Below are 25,289 nucleotides of genomic sequence, written 5' to 3' on the forward strand. Positions count from 1 at the left end.
GAATCCGCACCCCAGCCCTCAATCAATTTCCGGCACCCTGCCCCCCACAGCGATTTTTTGTTTTCTTGAAATACATTAAGATAAGCGCAAAGATTGAAATGTATATGAGGTTTCTAATAAAGCGCCATATAGACATTTATTTATTTATTTATTTATTTATTTATTTATTTATTTATTTATTAAAAAGAAATACAAGGTACATTACCAAAATGATACATTTATAAACCAGTTTCTCATTTTAGTACAGGACAAACATGAAATTTCAAGAAACAGCTCCATAAGTATTTAAACTAAAATTAATTACACTAGAGATGGCCTGTATAAAAGATCCTTCGCAGAAGAGTGACGTGAGATGAGAGATGCAATCATAATTAAACAGTCGTAGTTTGATTTTAAGGGAGAAAAAAACGATATAAGCTTTTTATTTTCAACTGAAAATAAGATTTTAAAATTATTTACATTAGTATGTGTTATTTCTCTGCGATTTAACTGCAAAAGGATGTTATAAAATTTGTTTTATTACTGCTTCTCCTCCCACGCGCATGCTCAGTCAAGGTCATGTGAGACGACAAGAGGAGACAACTTTCTTGCTCGCGACAACAAACGTTACTCTGAAGAAGTCTTTTGAAATGGCAGCCAGTCACATATGGACATTGAGACGCTTTGGGCAGTTTGTGCCACAAACTGGACGAAAGCCTTGGAAGGTAACCGAATTTTTTTTTTTATTTAAACACGATAGCTTTATGCTAGCTACCGGGTGCTAGAACGGGACAAGCTTTGTTTTTAAGAGGACTTAACGTTATTATGCTAACAGCTACAAACATTTGCAAGCATTAGGTGTCATGCCTGAATTGTGTTATTATTTTATAATAATATATAAATGTATGAAACGTTGCCTACAAATTGCTTGTCAAACTGTAGAATAACATGTACTTTTCTTATTGTTTTTGTTAATTATGTAAAATAAGTTTGGACATATCACCAATATTCTGATGTAATATTTCTAAAGGTACAATTTTCACCTGGTGTTGACATCAACCCATCCAGTCCATAAATACAAAGAAGACATATTTTACACAGGACTAAATACTGAACTCATTATGAAAGGGAGGTGTAAAAAGGCTCGGAAAGTCGTCATCAGCTGAAGTCCATCAGTAATTACAAAGTAATATTGCAAACTAGTACACAATAATATCATCCCAAATTATGGCTTATTAAAAATTGTCTCATTATCAAGATGTTACACAAGGAAAGTTGCATGATGGGCAAAACTAACAAGCTTTTCTCAAGACCTCAGCAACTATTTTTGCAAAACTTACTGATTGTTGTTGATGCTATGATAAAGAAGTGGAAAGAACATCATTATACTACAAATCAGACACAACTAGTTGAGCAAGATTTCAGACAGAGGATGGAAAATAATTATATGAAGAGCTGGTCAACGGCTACTTGTAGAAAGCTTTAGAAAGATTAGGAATTAGCAGGTTACTTATTTTTTCAAAGAAAACAAATAGTTATTTAATCAACCTTCACAGGCTGTATGACCACTCACCATACAAGACTGCTGTAGAAAAGGCATGTTGAATAAAATAATAAATAAAAATATTCTACATGGGCTGCGATTCCCGGCCCCGGTCTTTCTGCATGGAGTTTGCATGTTCTCCCTGTGCATGCATGGGTTTTCTCCGGGTACTCTGGCTTCCTCCCACAGTCCAAAAACATGATTGTCAGGTTAATTGGCCTCTCCAAATTGCCCCTAGGTGTGAGTGTGTGTGTGCATGGTTGTGTGTCTCTTTGTTGCCCTGCGACAGACTGGTGACCTGTCCAGGGTGTACCTGCCTCTCGCCCAGTACGCTAGCTGGAGATGGGCATCAGCAACCCTCCTGACCCCACTGAGGGACAAGGGTGTAAGAAAATGGATGGATGGATGAATATTCTACATAAAATAAGTGGCTGCGTCATTCATTCATTCCCTTTAAAGTGACTGACCTATTAAACAGAAGTCCATCCAACTGGTGTTTGTAGTCTCACATTGAATGGAATGGAAATGACCTGAGTTCAGTGAGTGCGTCTCAAGGGATTGTAGTATAAAGACAACTGTGTCTGGAAAGTCCAGACGTGGGAGACTCCATGGTCAAGTGGACGAAAGCCCTTTGGAAAATGAAACATTGAGCAGCTGCAGAGTGAAAGTAAATGCAGACACTCAATTTATTTTCGTGTTTTTAATTTGCAGGTTTTAGAGGCAAAGGCCAATGAACCTAAAATTGTCATGACATTGTTGGAATCTGGATATTTGCTGGTGCTGCAAGGGCAAGAAAACTTGGTAAGATGCTATTGCATTATGGTTGAATATTGCAATGATGATTACAATTGCAATTACGGTGCATTATGAGTACTCTTGTCTTTTCCTATCATCAGAGTGTCCCTAAATCAATCTCCTTAAGTTTTACCATCTTGATTACCAAAGCTTACTAAATTTATTTTGGTCTACATTTAAAAGTATTTTTGTAATAATTAACAATATTTCAGTAAGGAAAACAATTAAATTACTATCAAAGCATTTCTGAGTCTGGATAAAATACTTCGCAAGAAGCTGGAAAGTTTAACACAGTCTATGTAGTAGAACAAATTGTACTGATTTTAAAGCAGTTTAATGGGCTAAGCAAGTGCTGTATTATGTTGTTTGTTATGTGATAACTGATTGGAAGAGCTCATACACTTGGTTGCACCTTGTGCTGCTTGAAGGAAATATTGCTTCAATATTTTTTTTCATATTTTAAATGTTTTGGCATGGCTAGAACCCTTAGCAAGTAAAATGTTTCACTTTGACCATCAGTGTCACTGTTAATGCCTGAATGTTAACTGCTTTGAAAATGTAGAGCTTGAGTTGACAACTGCATGACAGCAATAAAGAAAAACTGCAACAGTTTAAATTCTGAGTTGGTTATTGATATTAAGATATACATTTTGAAACATGCATTTAAACTGAAAATGTCTCTTTTCAGAGAAATCCCATGCCCTTAGCATTTTAGTTTAACATTATAGCTGTGATTCAAGCTTGAAACAGTTGAAACTCCAGACATTGCATTGCACATTTGCATCACACTAGCCCAAAGCTGTAGGGAATTAAGGCTGCAGCTTGTGAATGACAAAGTCTGACTTCATCTTTTTAAATAAAGCCTGGAAACAAAGTGCAAAATTTTGCTCCTCCCGTTCCATGGCACTGGACATAAATATTAATCTGTTTTCAGATCGGAGGGTCTGATGAAGGCCAAATAAAATATTCTGCTGAAGAGTCTGACATTTCTGTTCAAATCTGATGGGATTTGACTGCATTGTTTCGGAAGAGCCAAGCCAAATATTCTTGGGTTCAAGAATGTTACAGAAAAAAAAATTATAGTTTTTGTCACAAATACACATAAGTTATAAACCTTAATAATGTATTGCGATTTCACACTTATTGTCTTTGCAGCTTTAGAAGTCCATGCGTCAGTAAAACTGAATAAAAACTGATAAGAAGCAAAAAAAAAGAAAAATAATTCTATGATAACCATGTAATTTTCTATACACACATCTTTCCATTGTTTTTGTAAAAGTGGAAAGATGTGTGATTTGTCCTGGGCGACAAACCATTTTTGTCACCCAGGACAAAAAAAAAGGTTTCCTCTGACCTACAGACTGCAGTTTCAGGTAGCTCTCTGTCTCTGATTAATAATGTTCTGTGAGGAGCCACGGCTATCTTGCTGTGCTAGGTTGACAAGTCAGACATTTATTCAGGTCAGACAGTAGAGAACATTCACTAAGGAGCATTCTCTGACTGCTCTATTACAGACTCCTGCAGTTTGTGAGGGAAGTTTTCATTTAGAAAAGTTGAGCCTTAGAAATCCCAAAGAAGATCTCAAAGGATACACATCATATTGGCTTTTGAAATGACAGTCATAAGAGATTTGAATATTCAGTTTTAAACGTGAATATTGCGTAGTGATCAAATGTAATCGAAGTCTGAAAATGTAATCGAAGTCTGATTGACTAGTTGTGTAGAATTGTGGTTACTAGAGTAAATGCGAAGGAACCATTCAGGCAAAAGGTTCCCAAAATGTTGAACATTATGTTCCCTTTGCCAGTTTTTTAAATGTGTTTTCTGTTAAATCATTAGTGAAGTGCAACTCCAGTGCAGTGCAGTTGTTTAGGAAAAAAATTAACTAACTGCTTCTACTTTAAAACTAACCACAGCAAAACACATTTAGCAGACAGACTGTAACGCTATTGTTTTTCTCACTGAACTGGAGACAAATGACTAGATCAAAATATGAAGCTTTGAAGTTACTGAGTAAACAGAGACCCCTGCAGACAGTTTTGGGAAACATTTAATTTTAGCCATTGTCTCTTTTGCTCTTGGGGTCTTATAAAAAAAAACAACAAATTAATTTAATAGTACAAATCAACTTTTTTTCCAGGTTAGTAAAGATGTTTCTTTTCTTTTCATTTTTCAGGCCACAATCCCTTTGCATGACGGCTCCAACTCTCTTAAAGTGCAGCACAAATCTGATAACCTGATGATCCGATTTACTGTGAAGGCAAGCAGCAGACTATTAATATTTTAATTTAGTGCGATCCATTCCAAACCTTAACAATGCATTGACTAATTATTACACAATCAAAAAGATATTATTGATATTACTATTTGTAGCATTTTTCACTTGTCTCTTTGTAGACACAAGCTTTGAATTGTTATTTATGAATTCATTTTACTCATTAGTGAAACAAAACATACAAACCTCAGATGTTTTCATTGGCATGACTGGCTGACAGAGACAGACGGTGTGCACATTTTTTGGACGTGTGCAGGGGGAGAGCCGCATGATAAGGATGCAGTTTGATGGCAGCAGCACAGCAGAGGCCGTAAATCAGTGTTCAAGGGCTGTGGAAAAGTTGTCGGCGTATGTTCCCGTCACCTCTCTGGAAGTTGCTGCGACACATCCAAATCAGCCCCCCACTGTGGTCCCACCTGCTGCACAGGTTGCTAAGATGTCCTCTCAGCAAACACAATGTATTTTTTTCAACGCTAACCTGACTGTTTTTCAAACTGTTAAGTTTGTTAAGCCATACACGTCCCAAAACTAAGCGAAATACACTTGTGGTAACTTTTTAGTTAGCATTTAGAACATGGATAAAATATTCACACTACTTAGATTATAATAATAGATTAATCCGATTTGTTTTGGTTGTGAAATAGGTTTTTTGTAAACCATAATTGAAGAGGCTCACCACAGTGTTTGAAAGGATTTTGACATCAACAGTACAGTAGCAGTAAGTCCTCGCTAGGTGGTGCTATTTACTATATTGTCTTTTTTGTGGGACCGATAGGCCATTTAAATCTACAAGAATCATTAAGTAATTCCAGATTTTGTGTGGGATTAAGTAAAGACCTACCATAAAAACACAAATTTAGATAGGAAAATTTAATAATAATAGGATTAGACTGACTAAAAATTACTCAAAAATTAGTATGTCAGTTTAATATTAGATTATAAAATATAAATCCCCCTTATTAAAAATTCTGAGATAACTGTAAGAATGAAATAATTATGTTCCTGAATACATTTTTGAGTAGCATTAAAAATTTGCTAACTACAATTTGACTTCAAAGTAAAACACACAACACTTCTGTGCTTTAAGTCATTAAACATGAAGGATTAGGAAAGAAATGGAGTCCGCCATGGTGCTCAAGTTGACCTTTAGGAGACGTATGCAATGCAGAAGTTCGCAGAGAAGATGAAAGGACTTTGAGAGGTGGAAAATTTTCAATTAGTAATGAGGTCATTGATTGGTCTCCCTACTCTGTGGTGTTACGCCGCGTCTGTCAAATCTTTTTTTTTCCTTCCTCACTTTCTCTGTCATCTTCTGGCAGCAGGCATGTCAGAGAAAGACTGGGCAGTCTGAGCCTGAAGCTGTCCACGGCTCTGTGTCCATCAAGCGTCTTACCGAGGTATTAAATGTTGAAACTTTGACACATTAATCTGCAAATCATCTAAAATTAACTGGTGCTACATTTGCTATAAATAGCTTTTTAAATCTGTAGTCTCGTAATCATATCCTTCCTATAAGGCACTCAGCTCTCATAAACACTTCCAGAAATACAAGCATGGATCAATAAATTAGATTGAGACATTAATTATGTTTCAGTAATTAAACTAAAAGAGTGAAACTCATGAATAGAGTCATTATACACAGAAATATATTATTCAGGTTTTTGTTTCTGTTATTTTTGATGATTATGGCTTACAACAAATTAATTATGGTGGAGTGAGGTGTTGGGTCGTCTGAGATTCAATTCCCGACCGTGGAATCCTTCTCTCTTTCTTGTCTGAATACTGTGAATGAAGGCAAAACATCTCTCCATTAATTTTCTTAGATACAGCACTCTATGAACAACCTATGTCTCTAGCACCAGGGGTGAAAGTAAGGGGGTACGGCAGGGTACTACCCCTAAAAGATTTAGCGGGGGTACACAGTACCTGCAAGAGAGGGGAGCGGCAGTTTGCTGTAAAAAATCAACGGGTTCACTGTGCAGCCATGAGAGCACCCACTAATCAGCCGTGACTGATTAGTTTTTCAAGAACAATCTAAAACACGACTTAATCAGTTAATGAATACCTATTTTCTCATTTCATATTGTTTCTGAACTGTTTGTGCTTTGCTAGAGCAGCGGTGCAACACGACAATTGCGGAAGGTTGAGTCGATCTCTGCATTAGGTGACATACTGAACGTCGCCAGGACGCTGAGACCAGCACGTCCTCCTTTGGCTCGCTTAAAACGTTCGTAACTTTATGAAAGAACAACAAACAAAAAAATGTTCAAATTAATGACCCAATGAACAATCTCAGTAATTATTATTTCAACAAGGTGTTGCGCAATTCTGTGCGTTTCGGTTCCATTACTAGCAGAGCAGGAATTTAAAATTAACTAATCAGCCACCGCTGTGTTCAGGGAGGCTTATTAATGACAGCAAAATAAATATCAAGCCTGCAAACCTGATATCGTAACGGACTGAAAATTATGTTTTTAACGTAATCTCAGGTCGGTGGTGATTCCTCTGGATCCTGTTGGAGGAAACATATCCCAACTTCAGAAGATGTGATTTTAACTTAACAGAGCTCTGTGGTTCCTCCTATCAGTATGAGAGTCAGGGTGAGGAGGCGCCATATTAGGAAGAGAAGTGGAAGCTGCAGGATCTTCAGAACAAACAGGTCATGATGCTGGGATACTGATTATCCCTCAGTCTGGACACAGGATCAATAGAACCAGTTTAAAAACTAAAATGAATGGTTATATGCCAGACATGGAAAACTGGGATACACTCCATGCCATGATGTTCAGGATTTAGGTCTAGATTGGCATCTCAAGGTGTCAACATTGCAGCCAGAGGGTTAAGGGAAATACAGCTCCATTCTGTAACAATGTATGAGCTACCAGCTTTTATCGCTTTGCAAAAATTTAATCAGCACAGAAACTCTAAAGCAATATATACTGCTCAAAAAATTAAAAGGGAACACTTAAACAACACAATATAACTCCAAGTAAATCAAACTTCTGTGAAATCAAACTGTCCACTTAGGGAGCAACACTGATTGACCCGACGAGGGTCCCCGTTGTCAATCAGTGTTGCTTCCTAAGTGGACAGTTTGATTTCACAGAAGTTTGACTTACTTGGAGTTATATTGTGTTGTTTAAGTGTTCCCTTTATTTTTTTGAGCAGTGTATATATATATATATATATATATATATATATATATATATATATATATATATATATATAAATTTTTTTTTTTTTTGGTCATATTTGTTTTTTGTCATAGTACCCCCAAGAATTTAAAACTACTTTCACCACTGTCTAGCACTGACTTTTTGTGGCTTACCTTCATTGTGAAATGTGTCAGCAACTGTGTGCTGCTGGGCAGCTGTCAAGTCAGAAGTCTTTCCTTTGCTCTGTAGGGCATAACAACTATTGTTATTGCCTTCAATAATCACCTGTATAATGAATCTATATATGAGTTTTCACTGAAATAAATTAACTTTGTGGAAATATTCAAAAGTCTTTTACATATAGCTGCATGTCTATCAGTGACATTCTAACCATTAGATTGACTGCAGTTTTTCTCTTTGCATCCCACAGCACTTCCTGGGAGAGACTGCTCTGGCTCTCCCTAACCTATACAGTCCCTGTTCTTTGGCATCAGGTGACTTGGAACCCATCCTACGGATCTGCCTCCTGGATCCCAGCTTCCCTGCGTTTGTAGAGAAGGTACAGGAAGAGCTGGAGAAACTGCAAGAAGAGTGAAGAAAAATCTCACCACCAGCTGAAGGCAGAAAGTTCAAGTCAGTGCCATTATGTTATGTTGTAAACTTTGTGTAGGCAGTGTTCAGCTTACTTGGCCGATGGGGAATCTAAAATCTTATCTCACAGTAATTGTTATATAACATAGATGATGCTTTCAATTTACTTAAATATTTGAGATCTAAAAGAAAAAGAAAGAAACATGGCATGGTTTTTGACATTGTTTTTATTCAGAAAAAAAATGTTGGTCTCACTCATATGTTTGATCGTGGCTATATGCTCTGGTCCCTCAGTTCACATCCCAAATCCAGGTCCTTTCCCACCGCAACACACATGGATACATTGTATTGAAAGAGGAGTCATGCAGCTACAGCAGTGAATCTATGCCAGCTTTCAAGTGATCCCACAAGATTAAAGCTTCACTGAGTAAAACAAACTGCCCTCCATATACCTATTTAAGAATACATATTGCATAGGATTATAGCCATGCTATACAGTTAAAGAGAGAAAAATAGAAAGTAAAAATCAATGAATTGAAATTGAGAATTATAAAAAAAATATTTTTTTTTTTACATATTTCCTATCATTTGAACACTCATACTTCAACATATACAAGACACCTAAGTTACTCTGGAAAGAAAATAGAAATAATACAGCTATCCTTTTCGTTAAGATAGTTAAACACACAGTAGTCATTTTCTGTAAGCACTCTCAATTAAATTTAAATACTGCTTGTCATTGAAGCCCTTGCTTCACAATAAAAGTTCTGTTAAAAGTAGATATTCTTCTTCTCACAAATTAAATATTTTAATGACAATGATATGCTGTACAAATTGTTGATAAAAAGTATATATATATATATATATATATATATATATATATATATATATATATATATATATATATATATATATATATATATATGATGACTCCATAAAAAACAGGTAGATTGGATGCAGAAAAGCCACACGAGGGATAACAACAGAAAATGTCTATTCTGAGTATCCTATTGCGTTATTATCTTGCATGCATTGTACATGATATGTAATACAAAAGGGATCACCTCAGTTGAGGATATGTTAAAATTAATAAAGGAGACATCAACAACACATTGGAAATGTGTACACCTTTGTGGCGTGTTAGTCATTATTCATCATCCTGAAATTGCCATCTAAGACTGGATAAGGCATGCTTAAGACAGCCATTACAGTAAGTTCTTATTGTTGCCAGTGTTGTGCTGATATTGTTTCTCATAGAATGAGACAGGATATGGGTTATTCCACACTGCCTGGAGTTTTGTCAACCTTTGATACTTTCATGTAGTCAAAAAATGCAGTTTATCCATCTCATCTGTGGAGAGAAAGTAGAGAGAAGACTTGAATATGGGTTATCCTCTCAGTAAGTTCTGCATTTATTCCCCCTCCCCACCATCCCTTACAACACAGTCTTACTTGAGTAAATTGCTTATTTTGTATTCCTCTGGCGTATGTTTTTGTCCTTGTGGTTGTTTGTTGAGTTTGTTTTCCTAGGATAAAAGCAGTTAGATTACAGTGACGTAGCAGTAATAAATCACAGATCATACATTGCGCACTCTTTTTAAACGATGTTTAATGCACAGTATTACATGTATTTATTTACTTACGCTGGTCCGACTGGTTCATCGTCTTTGACATGGGAAAAAAACAAGACAAAAACAAAAAATAGGGGTCAAATGATAGAAAGGCATACAACAGGAGCAGAATACACTTTTACTGCTGATTTTGATCCGTTTTTGTTTTGTTTCATTTGGGTTTTTTAGATGGGGTGTATTGAGGTTTGTCCATTTTCAGAAGTTTGGTAAATCAAGAGCAGTGATATTTGTGGTTTTGTGCATTACATTCTTACAAAGGTGAATTTATAGTATTTGCTACTGAAGCAGGACTACAAATCAACAAATGTCAATAAAATCAGTTTTTAAGCCAAACATTATAAACTTAACCTTACATAACTCTCATGGGTTTCTTGTTTATTACAAATAAAGGCTGTGTAGGAGTGCTGCAGATGGCTCATTTAAAGCCATCTTTTAATTACAGTTAACAGTTTTAAATAGACTTGGATGAGGCATGATAGATGTTGCTAGTTTGCAATTACTTTCCATAGCATAAAGCAATAATGTAATGTAACAGACATTAAATATTATTGTGGTAATAGGGAAGTAGGATAGGTGCCATTGTTACAGTGTTGCAGAAAAACAAACAAAGCTGGTGCTAAAAGTTGCTGGTGGTAGAAAAAGAATGGTTTCACACCCCTCAGCCTTGGGGTATGTAGGGTTGTTGGTGTTTTGCAAACAAATGAAATGTGTCAGCAGGTACAGGAAGTAACCAGTCACAGTAAGATATTTTCCATGCAGTTATTAGTCAGGGATAAGCAGCATTAGCAGCATTCCATGGCATTAAAATGGAGCAGATTATGGCAGTTATAATGTTGGACCCAAAAAAGAAAAAAAAATAGTTCTGTCAAGAGGAGGAAAATCTGTCGGCTTATGCAGTTTTATCACACTTCATATGTATACAACACAAATTTACTGTTATGCCTTTGCAAGCACACTAACAGCTTTTTGCTGTGTGATTTTAGTGGTTTAACAAAAGATCTGTGAAGCATCAATTGTGATTTCACTTTTACAAATAAAACATTTTGGTGTCCCACTTTATATAATGTTTGCTGTTTAATAAGTTCATCACACAGCAAAAATAGTCATTTTAGCAGCAGGTACAGATATGTCAGCCTTTGCATCAAAGCCTTTGGCTCTGGAGTTAAAAAGTGTTCCAATGCAGCTAAGCCATCAAGAGACTCGAAATTATAACGCACGCAGACAGGGGCCAAAACCTCTGGGAACAGTGGATGCTAAAAGGAGATTTGAGAAAGGCTGTGAGCTGGGATTCATCCTGATTTGAATGACATAAACATGGCAAATATAATCTACCTTAATCACTTTAATTTTTTGGTTGACCAAAAACTGTGCACAGAGCTTATGCAGGATAACCCCTTGCTTATACATATATGTATATATATTTTCCTCTTGCAGACGTTTTGCTCTTTCTCACCCGTGAATGTTTTATATCTTCAAATAAATTTTAATAAAAGACAAAAATAAACACAAGACTGGTTTTACATAAGAAAAAAATCTATCCGCCAATTAAGACCTGTACAATCTAAAAGTGGCCTAAACTATAATTTGAATGATTATTACGATCCACAAAATACATAATACATGTAAAAATGCAAGAAAACGCAAAGACAGTTTCATTTTATGTTGTAAAACCAATTTCATAATTTTTTTTTATTTTTTATTTTGCAGTAGTAACATGAATGCTTGGGGGCGGGGAAAACATTTTTAAGTTATAGGCCAAAACAACTGTATAATGGTAAATGAGAGGGGATATATATTTGACAGACAGACACAAGCATTTTTGAAATATCTTCTACCAATATTTAGATATCAATGCATTGTTCTGTCTTGTTTTCACCATCCTGTGTGTGTTTGGCTGAGTGGGCCCCTGCCACTGGTTGAGCAGGGACCACGCAGAGAGAAGTGGTGCAGGAGAGGAAGTCATGCTGATAAAGCTGTTTTAGGGACTCTCCACAATGGGCTGCAGCTACAGTTTGTTTAAAAAATGGATTTTTGTGGCTTTCTGCATCTTCTTAAAAAAGTTTTAGTGCTGAGTCAGCAAGACGAAGTGAGTTTGCTGCAGATCGGGTTGGCTTGCAGCTTCAGTAAGAAAAACAGAGACCAGGTATCTGATTACGGATAGAGGGAACACAGCCAAGAAAAAACCCAGCAGTCCCCAAAATATAGTTCATTAATATTATTATCTCCTAAACATATGTATTTGCTGTAAAACTAGGGAATGAATATCTTTTTCATTGTAGCACTTGCTTAAAGCTGATCTAAATCCAAACTATACAGAGTGCATTAGAAATATTTCAGAAATGAAAGTGTACTTAATCTTACTTACTTCACAGTGATAAATCCTTTAAAAACATATTCTGTATTTCCATTTTACTGTTTTCTTGTTCATTTTCTTGTAGCCTCTGATAGGAATGCATATCAGTCCTGTATACTTGTCTGATAGGTTCTGTTCTATTATTTTTTATTTTGGTTTACACATTCCACTTAGAACCGTTTTCACATTTAAAATCTAGGAAATGCCTTGTTTTTTATATGTTTTTTTTTATTCATCTAAAATTTTGATTGCATATTGCATAATAAAAAATACATGGCTGCTATATGAATAAAATATGGATTATCAAAATATTTATATCTTATATTACATCTACATTAAGGAAATGGATCAGAATATCATCGGTTCAGTTTCATGGAAATAAAAATGTTTCAAATCAAAGCAATATATCATCCAAGATAAAAAGGATTGTAAATGGGCTGTAGGCTGGTTTAAAAACATACAAACTGACAACAGATCTTCATAGCCATGCAGGATCTCTCACTTACCACCCATTTAGAATATGGTTCCATATGGAAGGAAGGGGAAAGGGGAAAAGAATAGTAACCAATTAAGTTAAAAAATGTATATTCTGGCAATGTTCTGTATGTCTCGTAACTGCTGCTAGCTTGTATGACTAGCCAACTCTTTCCAGACCGAGCTTTGCCTAATTTCCAAGTGTGAATATATAAAGGTCACATTTGTATGCATCTAAACACGTGACCCAAAACAAAAAGGAGAATTAACTACTGAGAGCAAAAAGGAGAGTTATTAAAAGCCTGTTGGTCTCTCCAGGTCTCCTCAAACAACAGAACCAACCTTAGGGTTCAAAGTTTGCTGCATAAAGCATGATGGTTTCTACACCATCATGCTATGTGTGTCTGCACATATTAAAGTAAAAAAAATAAAAAATTATATATATATATATATATATATATATATATATATATATATATATATATATATATATATATATATATATATATATATATATATATATATAATTATTTTTTTACTACATATATATATATGTTTGAATTTCCTAATCTGCTCAGAAAACATCTACAGATTTGCTGACAAAAAGAAAACATTTTCTCATAGTTTGTTTTCACATGTCATAGTTTAATCCCCCTTTCTTACCATCAATAATGTCATCTGGCCTCTTGCGTTTCTCATACACAACGATGATGACGACGAGGATGATAATTTCTGCGAGCACTCCCAGAAAAGGCCAAAGCGGCGCAAGATGGCTGCGCACTCGTAGTATCGTGGTCTCCGCAGTGTTTCCAATGACATTGGTTGCGTTGCATTCATATATTCCAGGATCCGTGGTTATATCTAGGTTCAGTATGTTGATCTCTGTGTAGTTGTCTCTGTTTGTGATGAAGAAGCGTCCTGTAGAGTTGTCAATATCCTGAAAAACAGTGACCATTTCTCAAAGTAAATAATAGTAAACAATGTTAAATTCTTTGAGCTACAGCATCAGCACATATTTTTAGCTTTTTATAATTTGATATAAACCTTGTAAGATGTTCCGTCCACTTTTCGCCACGTCCAAGTTGGGTGCGGGTAGCCGACAGACTTGCAGTACATCATGGCATTTTCCCCCTCGTTTTTATTTTCACTTCGCTTGTGCCCCGTGATGTAGGGTTTTGCTAGGGTTGCAAAACAGATCATAAACAACTCATCTAGAGGAATAAAAACCATTCATAGAAAGATTTACATTCCTACCAAAGGACATAAATATGGAGAGAATGATTATCTGTTTAGTTTTAAGGGAGTTATTTGTGTCTGTATGATTCAAAAGGGCTTCTAACCCAGACTGTTTTTCTGTATCTACTGAGTTTTTTTCTCTATAGATGTTTCCATTAACCATAATGTGGATGTAGCACAGGCTAAGCGGCGTTTGCAGGTGTAGCTATTAATTTTTCACATCTGTTATAATGAGTCACCAGCAGAAAGCTAGTGACTTGTTTACAGGAAGGCACACTAATTAAGCTTTCAAAATCTCAACAAAAGACGACAGGTCACAGGCCAAAACCAAGAGTGGAAGAGGAAGTTTACAGCACATCCTTTCTTCCTGGGGAATGTGTGGGTCTCGAGGATGTGGAGAAAAGGGGCTCCAACAAAAGAGCCATCATGAATGGGAATGTGGTATCATGTGTTTCAACACAACATGGCCGCCTCTGTACTCGGCTTTCAGACTGCAGAGGCAGACGGAGCAGCAGATGAATTCAGTTCTTTTCAGGTTCTGTATCTCCTTCGACTGCTGCTGCAGCAGCTTTGCAAAGTGACTCTGTGTTGACTTTTTCATGAATTTCTTTTCTAAATATGTATAACACTTGCAAAAGTATTTGCAGCCCAGAACATTTTCACATATTGTTGTGTCACAACCGCAAGGAGAGTATTAAACCAGAGAAGAACAGAGATGCACACCTCAGGAGAGAAATGTTATAAAAAAAATCTCTAACACATACGTGTTCCACATTTTTTTTTTTTTTGTAGATTTGTTTGAAAAAATGCAACAACTGTGTGATTTCAATTCTAACCTACACAGCATGTTGTGTATTGGTCTTCCAAAATCCCGATAAGCTACACTCAAGACTGTAGGTGTATTTAGGGGTATGAATACATTTGGTAAGCACTGAATTTTATTATTTTGTAATATTTTGTGGGTCCAAGTGACATAAGCTGGTAAGTTACATGCAAAGATATTTACTTTCCCTATAAACTAAATTATTTTATGAACTGTACTATACATCCTCCAGCTAAATGCAGGGTCTGTTGCTACATGGGACAAAAGCATGTCAATGCCATTCGTATCGAGGTCAGGGATGGGGGCAGGGTTGCATCAGTATAATATGAAAGCCTCCAGATGTTCTCATTCAAAGTAATTTGACAGTAAAGTCCTTAAAATTAGAATTTTAACATCAAAATAATGATCAAAGCTAGCTCTCTGTAATGAATGCTGATTATGAAAATATATCAGAAGGCAAAGAAAAGCAATGATAATCGATTAGTAAAACACTCTGTCCCCAAGGTGAGACACCTTTTAGCACCAAGTTAGCCGTTTTTCTCTAATCTTTGACATCACAGCAACTGAGTGTGAGAAATTTTCAGCAGTGTGTAGAGGGCAGGAGGGCTCTGTGCTCTTTAGTGACATCAGTTCACTCTAATTATGGTGCACACGTGCTCCCAGAGCAGGGGAGTGGCCAAGCTTACTTATGCGTTATCCTTACTGTGACATCTCTGTGACTGACAGAGCACAGACAGCCCTTTGAGTGGTGCTGAAACAGGCAGAAACCTCCATTTCACACTCCTGATTCTTGATTAGTAATTTCCGTGAGCCACACTGTGGTAAAGTGGGATGAATGTGAGAGGAATGAGTGAAAGGGAACCAGGTCAAACCTGTCAGAAAAAATCTTTTCCTGAAAAGATGAAAGAACAGACATGATATATTTTTTTAAAGTGCTAAATCATATTACATTTGGTATTTTGATTCATGAAAATATTTGTTGTGACGCTTTATTATTTTCTTCAAAACTGACTGAGAAAGGTGCTTTGCCTTACATAAAACTTGATATGCATAATAGGACCAAATATGTATGAATAGTAAGCTTCATATCACAGACAATAAAGTCCACTCGTGCCACAGAGATGGCTGGGCCTGTATTCTGAGCCTTAATCCTACAACATCACAGAACCCTCCATCTGTTGCCTCTGAGCTGAGTCCTGCAAGGATGAGTGTGCCAAGGACACTGTAGGCGAGGGATCTCAGTGAACTGCTGCCAGGAGCGCTGTGGAAAGCTGGCTTGCTTAACAGTGGGCTTGCTTACCTGGGTCACAGTGGATCTCAACCACCTCTAGAAAATTACAAGAGTTTGCGGACAGAAAAAAATGTCTTTTTTTTTTTTAGATCCAGCGCTTGTACCGCTTATGACATCAAAAGGCTGTTATTATAGTCTCTCTTATCTTTTTTTCCATCAATGTCAGCAGAAAGTCCTTCATTGACAGTTTCAGATACTAAATCTTCCCACTGGGGGCAGATAGTGAGCCTCAGCGGCCAAACCACTGCAGAAATAACAGTTTGAATGGTGACTAGTGCTGTCATCTGACAATCCAGTGAAAGCAACACGCACAGCCGTCATCTGTGTTACGCAATCAGGCATCGCTACAAAGAGGCGGGCCTGGCTCAGTATGCACTACAGCCATGCTGCTGCAAATTGGCTTATGCACTACACAGGCAATCTTCTCTTGAAGAGTGTTTGACCTGCCCTTCCTCACAGAGGACTCCTTATTCAGGTTGATGGCTTCAGTGCTACCTTGAATGAAAACATTACTTTAAAGAACTTGTAATACTCCTTGTTCACTTGAGTGAACAGGTTAAGTTCTTTGGTTCAAGTTCTAGATATTTGAAGTTGACATTTAACATTTTAAAGAAGGCCTAAGGGAATTTTTAAAAATTGTTCACACCCCTTGAATTTTTCACATTTTGTCCCGTTTCGACCCCAAACGTCTATTTTATTTGGATTTTATGTGCTGAAGCAACACAAAATTGTGCATAAGTGGTAATTGGAAGGATAATCATACTGTAAATGATTTTCAGTGTTTTGTATTTGCTCTAAGTCCCCTGTATCTTGACACATCTAAATAAAATTTCTAAATAATATTTTTTACTCCATGGTTACCAATGAAGAATGGATAAATGTTAAGGGCTTAGATGATTTAAGTAACATAACGCAAAAGACTAAATGCTGTAAATGAAATAAAGTTTGATTCTGCAACACTGGATACAAATATTTTCATTTTAAAAAAGAAAAGTAAAAAACATTTTTCTTTTTTTTTCCACTTCAAGGTTATGCACTGCTATGTGTTGGCAAAATGTTTGTTCATTATCATCATTTCATGCTATTTACTAGGAATCAATTGCACTTATTGATTACATTGGTTTGATTAATCTTTTACTCATTGTTGACATTTGACCTTATATTTAACAGACAGTCTGGTTTGAGAATAACATGACATACTGACGGTTGTAGACAGTTGAAACTCCTGTTTATCTGTTTTGAGACAAAGTCTGTGAAATGAAGAAGTGGTGTTTCCAGGTGCTTTTTGCAGGGCTGCAAAAAATACCCACCTTACATCTAGCAGTGGGCATCACAAGTGTATTTAAGCACTTTGTAGGTCAGAAGAGACTCTGACCTACAAACTGTGTAAATCCCCGCATTTATTTTCTTGCTGGTATGCAAGAAAATCTCTAAAAGAGGCTAACTCTTGTGGTTTGTCTTGGTTGTTCAAATAGTGGTGTTGGTTTCTCACATAAAACCCCAATAAAACTACATCAACATTTGTGTTTGCTTTTTGAGAAAAAAAATATGACTAAGTTTAAGAGCTTTGAGTATTTTGCAAGGCACTGTTCTGGACTTTTTTTTTTTTTACAAGCCTTAACAGTATTTATGGCAAGGTATAACTAAATGTAACAGGATTCTTTCAGTCATATCTTGTGAATTGTCTGCTGCAGATTTTATAGGTGGAGATGATTTGCTTCACTCCACTCCCATTTTCTCAAGGGAACTCATCTTTTAGAATCTTACACACAAAGAACACCCAATAACCTATGAATGATGTTATTTCTGCGTAAGAGAATCTATGACACTGCATTCACAGTTCACAGTCGTCCTGCGATAATTGAGAGAACTGATAAAACCCTACTTGACTTTTCTTTTCCTAAGAAACTAATGTAATATCCCTTCATCTTCAGCTTGGCTTCGAAGACTTAATGATCCTTCTTTTATGCACCGCCTTATTGCAAGTTATGTGTTGAACTAGCGCAGGTCATTAAAATACAGAATGCAGAAGTATCCAAATGGCCAGATGGGGCAAGTTATTGTATAAGGCAACAACAATTTGTATTTCCTGTCCTCTTTAACCATAGCACTTCATTTTTATAGGTCACAGTTTTTATGAAAGTCTCCTTGTAAGCCTTGTTCTTTGCATATTTTGGAGAGTGTGTGCACTCCCTGTCCATTTCGCTAGATTGTAGACTCAGTAAAGCCAAGAGTGACAACAGCCTCCGGTATTCTCCCTGTCGTCACCACTGCACTGCCCGGATTCAAGCATTTTTGACAACAGTGACTCTCTTGACACAGGTTTTGGTGAACAGTTTTCCTTCAACATCCTTAATTTCTCTACAAGCTGCATATTATGCATATGTTTCAGTAATTACTGGACGTTTGTTTGAACCATAAAATGTTTACTTTGGCTATCTTGTTCCAGAGAAAACTTACCTTTCACTTCAATTGTTGCGTTTGCATTTGGTGCTTTATCAAATGTGTAAACGCACATGTATTCCCCCGAATCGTCTGCTCGAGGTTTAGAGATTCTGCCAGAAATAAAACAAAAAACACCAACAAATAATTTTTTTCCACCAAATAAAAATACTGTTTTTTTATTTACTGTTTTTACAGTTGTTGTTTTTTTTTAAATTAAGGCATCTAGCTTTGAATTTGCAAAGCATAATGAGCTTTGACTAAATCAGTGAAAGCCTAAGGAACTCACAAGGCCGTGAAAAAAAAATCATGGCCTTTTATTCAGATATTACAAAACTGCAGCCCTGTATTCTGCAGGAAAGTGTGCTACAGGCATTTTAGCTGTAATGTTCAGAGTTTCACTGATGTAGTGTGACAAGGAAGTGACCAATTGGTCTTATCTTGTGGCTAGACAGAGTATGTGGTATCTCTATGGGGGCTGACAGTGGCTCTCTGCTAAAATGATTATACTGTGTGACAGCAGGAACTATTTATTCAGGCAAATGACAGAGTGGAGGCTCAGTTTTATTGGATGGATGGATGGATGGATGGATGGATGGATGGATGGATGGATGGATGGATGGATGGATGGATGGATGGATGGATGGATGGATGGATGGATGGATGGATGGATGGATGGATGGATGGATGGATGGATGGATGGATGGATGGAGATATGGGTATCAAATACAATATGTCATTTGCAAACTCTTAATAATTAGTATTGTGATAGTTTAAAATTAAATGAAAACTACTTCTGTTTTTGAATTTTTATTTACTGATTTTAACAAGACTGAATGACTAAATCTGTATTTTGTGTTACACTTGTGCATATAAATAACACAATTTTGTGTTGCCACAAAACAAACTATAAGATTAGTTTGCACAAAGAAAAAAGATATGTAGCTATCACTGGAATTAAATTAAAATGTCTTGTAAAAGAGATTTTTAATCTCAATGAGATAGTTTAATAAAAGTAACATACATAAATTAAAAAATAAATATACTGATTCTTTGCTTTTAGAGTGATATACGGTATTTTAAGTGTTTGTTTCAGTTATTTTTGATTATGTCTTGCAGCTAATAAACCCCAAATTTAACTTCTCAGGAAATCAGGGTATTACACAAGTACAGATTATAATTTTTCTTTCAATTAAGTTTTACTACAGCCTTGGGGAAAACTACTGACTTTACACTTGCCCAGCAGACAATGACAGAATAAATACTTGTTTTTTTTTAAAAACTGCTTCTGTTATACGAGGTAACTTGAACTGAGTTACTAAGCTAGGTAAGAGAAACCTGTACATTTAGAAAGTTATGATCTGTAGCTTCCTGAACATAAGTGATCGCACAGACGAGCTTATGGTGAGTTTTATTGTCATAGCCTTTAGTGCACTGTCTGCTTATTTTTAGAGCAGGGAAAGTCTGCTGCTCTGTGGTCTGTGTTCCACTTTTTAAAAATCCCTCACCATCAGTCAACCAAGCAGAAAAACAAACCTGAGTTAGCATGCATGTAGCTGTGTGCACCTCAGTCACCTCCAGCTGAGAACTAATCAGTATACTGTAATGCCTCAGTCTATGCAAGGTCTTGATCTCCAAGAATGTCTTCACACCCCGCTGAGACAGAGATTACTTCAGCTCCTTTATTGCTCGCACAATGGCTTTATTTTATCTGAAAGTGCTGCATTAAATGGGTGATTTAGGATGAGCAGTGGAATGTGTATTCAAAGGATTTTGTCACCTGAACGATCTGGTTCTCTCTTCTCCCCGTGTGTTTGGAATCTCGCGTCCATTCTTCATCCAGAAGCTGTCCTTGTGGGGCGTATGGGCAGCAGTCAGGTTGCAATGTAGGGTAACCGATTTGACAGGTCCGTCCAGGGGCAGGATGATCTGATCAGAGGCATTGATCTTTGGTTCTGGAAGACAGACACAGTCAAATCTTATCCCAGAACTAGGGCTCGGAGATATTTAATGCTTTCTCACATGCTGTGGTGTGGTAGCTGTAGGCTGTGTGCTGTTTTTAAATGATCTGTGTAGGAGGGAGACTATGAAGTGAAGTCCACACAGCAAATAAACAAAAGGCATAGTTAAGTGCATGACTTCTTTAGATTCACATTTACTTTTAAAAACCTAAAGTGGTATTTGACAGATTAAAAGGGATGTTTGCTCTTATAGAAAAATTAATGGATGGGTTGTTTAAGACATTCTTTAATAAATTCGATTTTAAAATCGTCAGAGTACGCATAAGAAGCATAATTTGTGATTACTGTAGAGGCAGAGGATGAAATAAAAAGAAAAGTGTACCTTGTTCTTATAAGAAAGATACATTTGGATACTTGGAAACATTTTAGTTTGTAAAAAATACCAACAGTCTGTGTGAAAACTAAAAAAATTGCAAATAACTTTTAAATTTAGTTCTTTTAAAAGTACAACTGGCAAGCTAAAAAGAAGTATCTGACTATCTCTGTATGTTAAAGTAGTAGTAATTATTGATTTTCTGTTTTAAATCAAAGCAGTTAGATCAAATACTTCTTTTTGTGTGTGTAAAGATCACACTATCAAGGCAATCATGTCATATAATTTTATTATCAGGCTCATGCCTACATTCATGATAAAAATCAATTGCAACTCTGTAATAAGATACTTGTTTACTCATTTAGTTTCATTTGTAACCGCTATATTAAATGCTTGTCTTTCCTGATACCAACCCAACCACTTGCTTTTTAGCAAACTCAGCCACAGACCTGAAGATGTTGTCTGATGATTAAGCTGCATTTCTAAAAATATGTTAGAAAAGATAATCAGGGTAATCTGAGCAACATTCTTTCATAGAGTACATTTTTTATGTGGCTCCATGGTTATTGATTCATTTTATTTGGGATCCACATTAACAAGCATAGTGACATCTACACTGCTTTCCAGGCTGGTTATGAAACAATACCAGGGTTTATCACAGTAAAGGGTGTCATCTGCGAGCAAGGTGCCCTTTGCTCTGCCTTGAGTTGTGAGCAGGAGGCCTCCTCCGCACTGCCCCTCCCCCTTCTTCAGGGCGGGCCAACCATAGCAACAACGGAGCTCCCGAGGGGAGGAGCAGAGAGGAGAAGCATCATAATCCCACTACTGGCTGCTGCTGCAGAGCCACGAGCAAAGCAAAAGAGAACAAATGGGAAGCTACAGGAGGAACTAGCAAGACTGACAAATGACTTCTTTTAGCATTCGCTTCACCCTCTTCCTGTACATTCGGATACTAAATAGCTGAGGGGATGCGTCTCCCCTCCCCCTTCACTCTCTCTTACAAAGGAGAGCCACATGTGCTATTAATAGTATCTTTGAGACATGCGTACACACACAACGTGAGGTACATAAATTAACATTTAGCAACGTGGCAGAGCGGTCCACTGGCAATTTTAATGGAAGGTTGTTTGTAGGACACGCAGTTGCTGCTATAAGTGGGGTAAAGTTCTCATATGTGACCGTATCTGGATGTTGTTAAAGCATGTGGCTCGGCAAAAGTAGAGATCAGGATGATTTTCTCTTGCGTTTGTGGTGAATTCCTGCACTCAAAAAGATGTTTCCAGTGATTGCCAAATATACTCAGCAGCCACTTTATTGGATACCCCTCTTCACTTGCTTGTTAACACAAACTGCAGAACTGCCAATCACATGGCAGCAGCTCACTGCATTTAGAGGTGGGGAAGATTGCTGCAGGTCAAGTTTTGGTGAACAATTTGAAAATATCTGAAGTGGCAGTTGTGTAGATGAAATGCCTTGTTGGTGCAAAGGGATGAACTGTTTCCAAATGATAGAAAGACCTCAATAGCTCCAAGAGCCACTCGTTACAACCAGCTCTTCGATTGTGACTTTTAAATGTCAAGGTCAGATTAGTTTTGGTTTCATGATCCATCCTGTTTTGTATCAACAGTTCAGTTTGGTGGTTGTGTTGGAGATATTTTCTTGGCACTTTAAGCCAGTTAGTTCCAGTTGTGAGTTGTTTAAAAATCACAACCAATCTGCATGTTATTGCTGACTTTGCCCATCCCTTTATCATCAGAGCATACCCGACTTCTAACAGCTACTTCCAGCAGGATTGTGCACCATGTCACAAATGGCCTCCAGATTCAGCAGATCTAACACCAGCTAAGCTCAATTGGAATTTTATGGAACAGGAAATTCATAAGATGATTGATTCTGTGTGTTACTATAATGTCAATATAAACCAAAATCTCTGAAGAATGTTTCTATCACTTAGATGAATTTATGCTAAAAAGAATCAAGGCATTTCGGAAGGCAAATAGCGATCCAGCCCAGATTTATTAAGGTGAAGGTGTACCTTAAGTGGATATCTAATGTAAATATTAAGTCATTTGCGATTAGAGTGAAAATTATGCATAAATTGCAGTTATCTTGTCTTGAAAGTAATTAGGAAATATTTTAAGACAAACTTTTATCAGCGTTTTTGTTGAGAACCAAATGAGGACCAAAGAATCCCTTTTAATTTGTGTTCAATATATCAAATTCCAGCCAGCAACCAACCGGTTATAACAGAAGTACATTTAGTTATTATTATTACTAGTTGTTATTATTTACATTTCAGTTTGTGAATACATGCAGAAATCTACATTAGTCTGGTAGATTCAGCTCTAATAAAACTATTATTTTCGATTATTTTGTGGAATTAATACTCATGTTACAATGACAATTAGCTGTAATACATAGTTGCTGTAGTTTCATAAAGTGTTTTTTTTTTTGTCATATTACATTTCATGCCATATTCTTTGACTATAAAAACTTTGGGTACCAAAACTCATAGATCAAACAAAAACATATTTATGCAGGTTTATTTCATAAAAATTATTATTATTTCATGAAAATGCAAAGTTTCACATTTCTATTTCAAACCTTTGTAGGGTTTATCTATCGATATGATGATTTCTGGTATAGAGTGGTTCACATTCAAAATCTTATGTGACAAAAATACAGATGCAAAAAGAGACAAACTGACTTCAAGTCTTCCGAACTGCAAACTATACATCCAAATAACTATTATGTATAGCTTGTAATATACATGGAATAATTTGCCTATCACGTGTATATTCAAACATTTGTTTCTCAGTAATGACAAATTGTGTTGTGTGAGGGAGTAAATTCAGAATAGAGATGAATTATGTAATATGTAAATGAGACAAATGCAGTTGCATTAGCCAAACATTAAATAACACAGAACTCACAGAAAATAAGAAATTTTAGCCAAAAGTAAGCACAGACCAGACTCCTCTAAACTTCTCAAAGCTTCACTATGACTAACAACATTCCACATTTCCCTGTGCTCCAGTGGGCAGAGCATTGAAGCACGCACAGATTAGAAGGGTCCAGCTGAATACATGTGTGTGTAGAGCTGGAGGTTAGGGGATATAATGTCATTACTGATTCACAGTCACACACTTAATGGGTGAGAAGGCACAAGGTAACAAACTGCACCGACAGATCCAAAGAGACTTGTGTTGAAGCAAAAATTTCATCTTCAACAAGAAATGAGACACTCCAGGGGCCCATGTGGTTGTACCCTTATTGGATTACCACACATAAATTTGAAAGCAGTAAATGTTTCCTTTTATCAGGAAGAAGTTGACAGCGGGAATCACACCCGAATGGATCCCCTCCTTGTGTCTTCTTATAGTCCCATTTACACCATGCCCGGAGTGACAAAGCTAAATCAAAAGGACTATTACTTCAAAGCACCACTAGGTTTCCACTGCATTTAGCTGGCAGGCAATGCTTTGAAGTAAATAAAACAATCAACCCAACAAAAGAGGCACGACATGATGGGAAAGCAAGATCACAAATGAATCTAGGAATAGAAAACAGGATGAAATTGGAATACAGAAAAAAACAATATAAGAGGAATGTTGGAAAAGGACACATGGCAAAAGAGAAACAAAGATATCTGGTGGAAAAGAAGACAGAACAAGGCTAGATAAAGACTAGTTGTAGCTCTTGGGTTTGTGGTCATCTAAATTCTCGGGGGATTTTGGGAACTCACTAAGAAAACATTAAGGTATAACCAAACTGTATCCAGAAACCAAGATATAAAATGCAACCACTGGCATGAAGGATTTAGAAAATTACTGAAGAATAGTAATTTCTTCAGTACTGTGGCTGGGCTCCTTTGAGATTGGAAAGGTTTTGACAGGGTTTGTTCATCATCTAGGTACTACAGCACATAGATCACTCACTCTGTAGCACTGATATGGTGGCCTGGGCGCGGATCCAGGTGATAGCCGGGTTTTGTCGGAGATCATTGCGCCTGGGGTCGTTGCTTGCCCTGCACTCATAGGTCCCCGAGTCCTCCAGTGTGAGGCGCGTGATGCCGAGCACACTGACCCCATTGGTGCCGTAGGCCGTGTTGATGGACACTCGGCGCTTCCGGGCTCCGTCCCAAAGCTGCTTGAAGGAGTCGGCCCGGTTGACTTCGGCGTACCACCACTGGATCTCTGGAGTGGGGTTACCGACCACCTCGCAGTACAGCTCAAAGGTATCCCCGGTAAGCTTAGTCTCAGACAGTGGCGACTTCACAAACCCAGCTGGAGAGGAGGGGTGTTTCGAGATGGTAGGAAAAGAAAGGGGTGAAGAGGGTTAGTCCAGTCAAGTCAAGTCAAGATTAT

At 36.9% G+C, this 25,289-nt stretch overlaps 2 protein-coding genes across 7 annotated transcripts in view; one reads left to right on the forward strand and one right to left on the reverse strand.

Moving 5' to 3' along the window:
• Nucleotides 1-542: 542 nt before the first annotated feature.
• Nucleotides 543-8,841, forward strand: rec114 (REC114 meiotic recombination protein). Of its 3 annotated transcripts, XM_081605425.1 has the most exons (7): nt 548-704; nt 2,234-2,323; nt 4,494-4,577; nt 4,849-5,019; nt 5,912-5,989; nt 8,178-8,306; nt 8,633-8,841. In XM_081605425.1, the coding sequence occupies exons 1-7, from the start codon at nt 630-632 to the stop codon at nt 8,738-8,740; spliced, it is 735 nt and encodes a 244-aa protein (XP_081461551.1). In that variant the 5' UTR covers nt 548-629; the 3' UTR covers nt 8,741-8,841. The 3 variants fall into 3 exon arrangements, with proteins under 3 accessions (XP_008403839.2, XP_008403838.1, XP_081461551.1); XM_008405616.2 differs by having other exon boundaries at nt 544-704; nt 5,915-5,989; nt 8,178-8,841; XM_008405617.2 differs by lacking the exon at nt 5,912-5,989 and having other exon boundaries at nt 543-704; nt 8,178-8,841.
• The window catches only part of LOC103462684 (neuroplastin-like), a 36,091-nt gene continuing 19,349 nt past the window's right edge, over nt 8,548-25,289 (reverse strand). Inside the window, exons 2-9 of one of the 4 annotated variants that reach the window (XM_008405619.3) lie at nt 24,861-25,208; nt 20,369-20,543; nt 18,607-18,701; nt 13,841-13,974; nt 13,460-13,733; nt 9,982-9,991; nt 9,791-9,864; nt 8,548-9,689 (exon numbers count right to left, since the gene is read on the reverse strand). In XM_008405619.3, the coding sequence (XP_008403841.1) occupies nt 9,804-9,864; nt 9,982-9,991; nt 13,460-13,733; nt 13,841-13,974; nt 18,607-18,701; nt 20,369-20,543; nt 24,861-25,208 (1,097 nt within the window). In that variant the 3' untranslated portion in view covers nt 8,548-9,689; nt 9,791-9,803. Of the gene's footprint in view, nt 9,690-9,790; nt 9,865-9,981; nt 10,004-11,612; nt 12,824-13,459; nt 13,734-13,840; nt 13,975-18,606; nt 18,702-20,368; nt 20,544-24,860; nt 25,209-25,289 lie in introns of those variants that run through there. The other 3 variants (XM_008405618.3, XM_008405620.3, XM_081605424.1) reach the window with 3 other exon arrangements.

This window comes from Poecilia reticulata, chromosome 3, assembly GCF_904066995.2.
Source record: "Poecilia reticulata chromosome 3, P_reticulata-male-v2, whole genome shotgun sequence".
NCBI classification, from domain to species: Eukaryota; Metazoa; Chordata; class Actinopteri; order Cyprinodontiformes; family Poeciliidae; genus Poecilia; species Poecilia reticulata.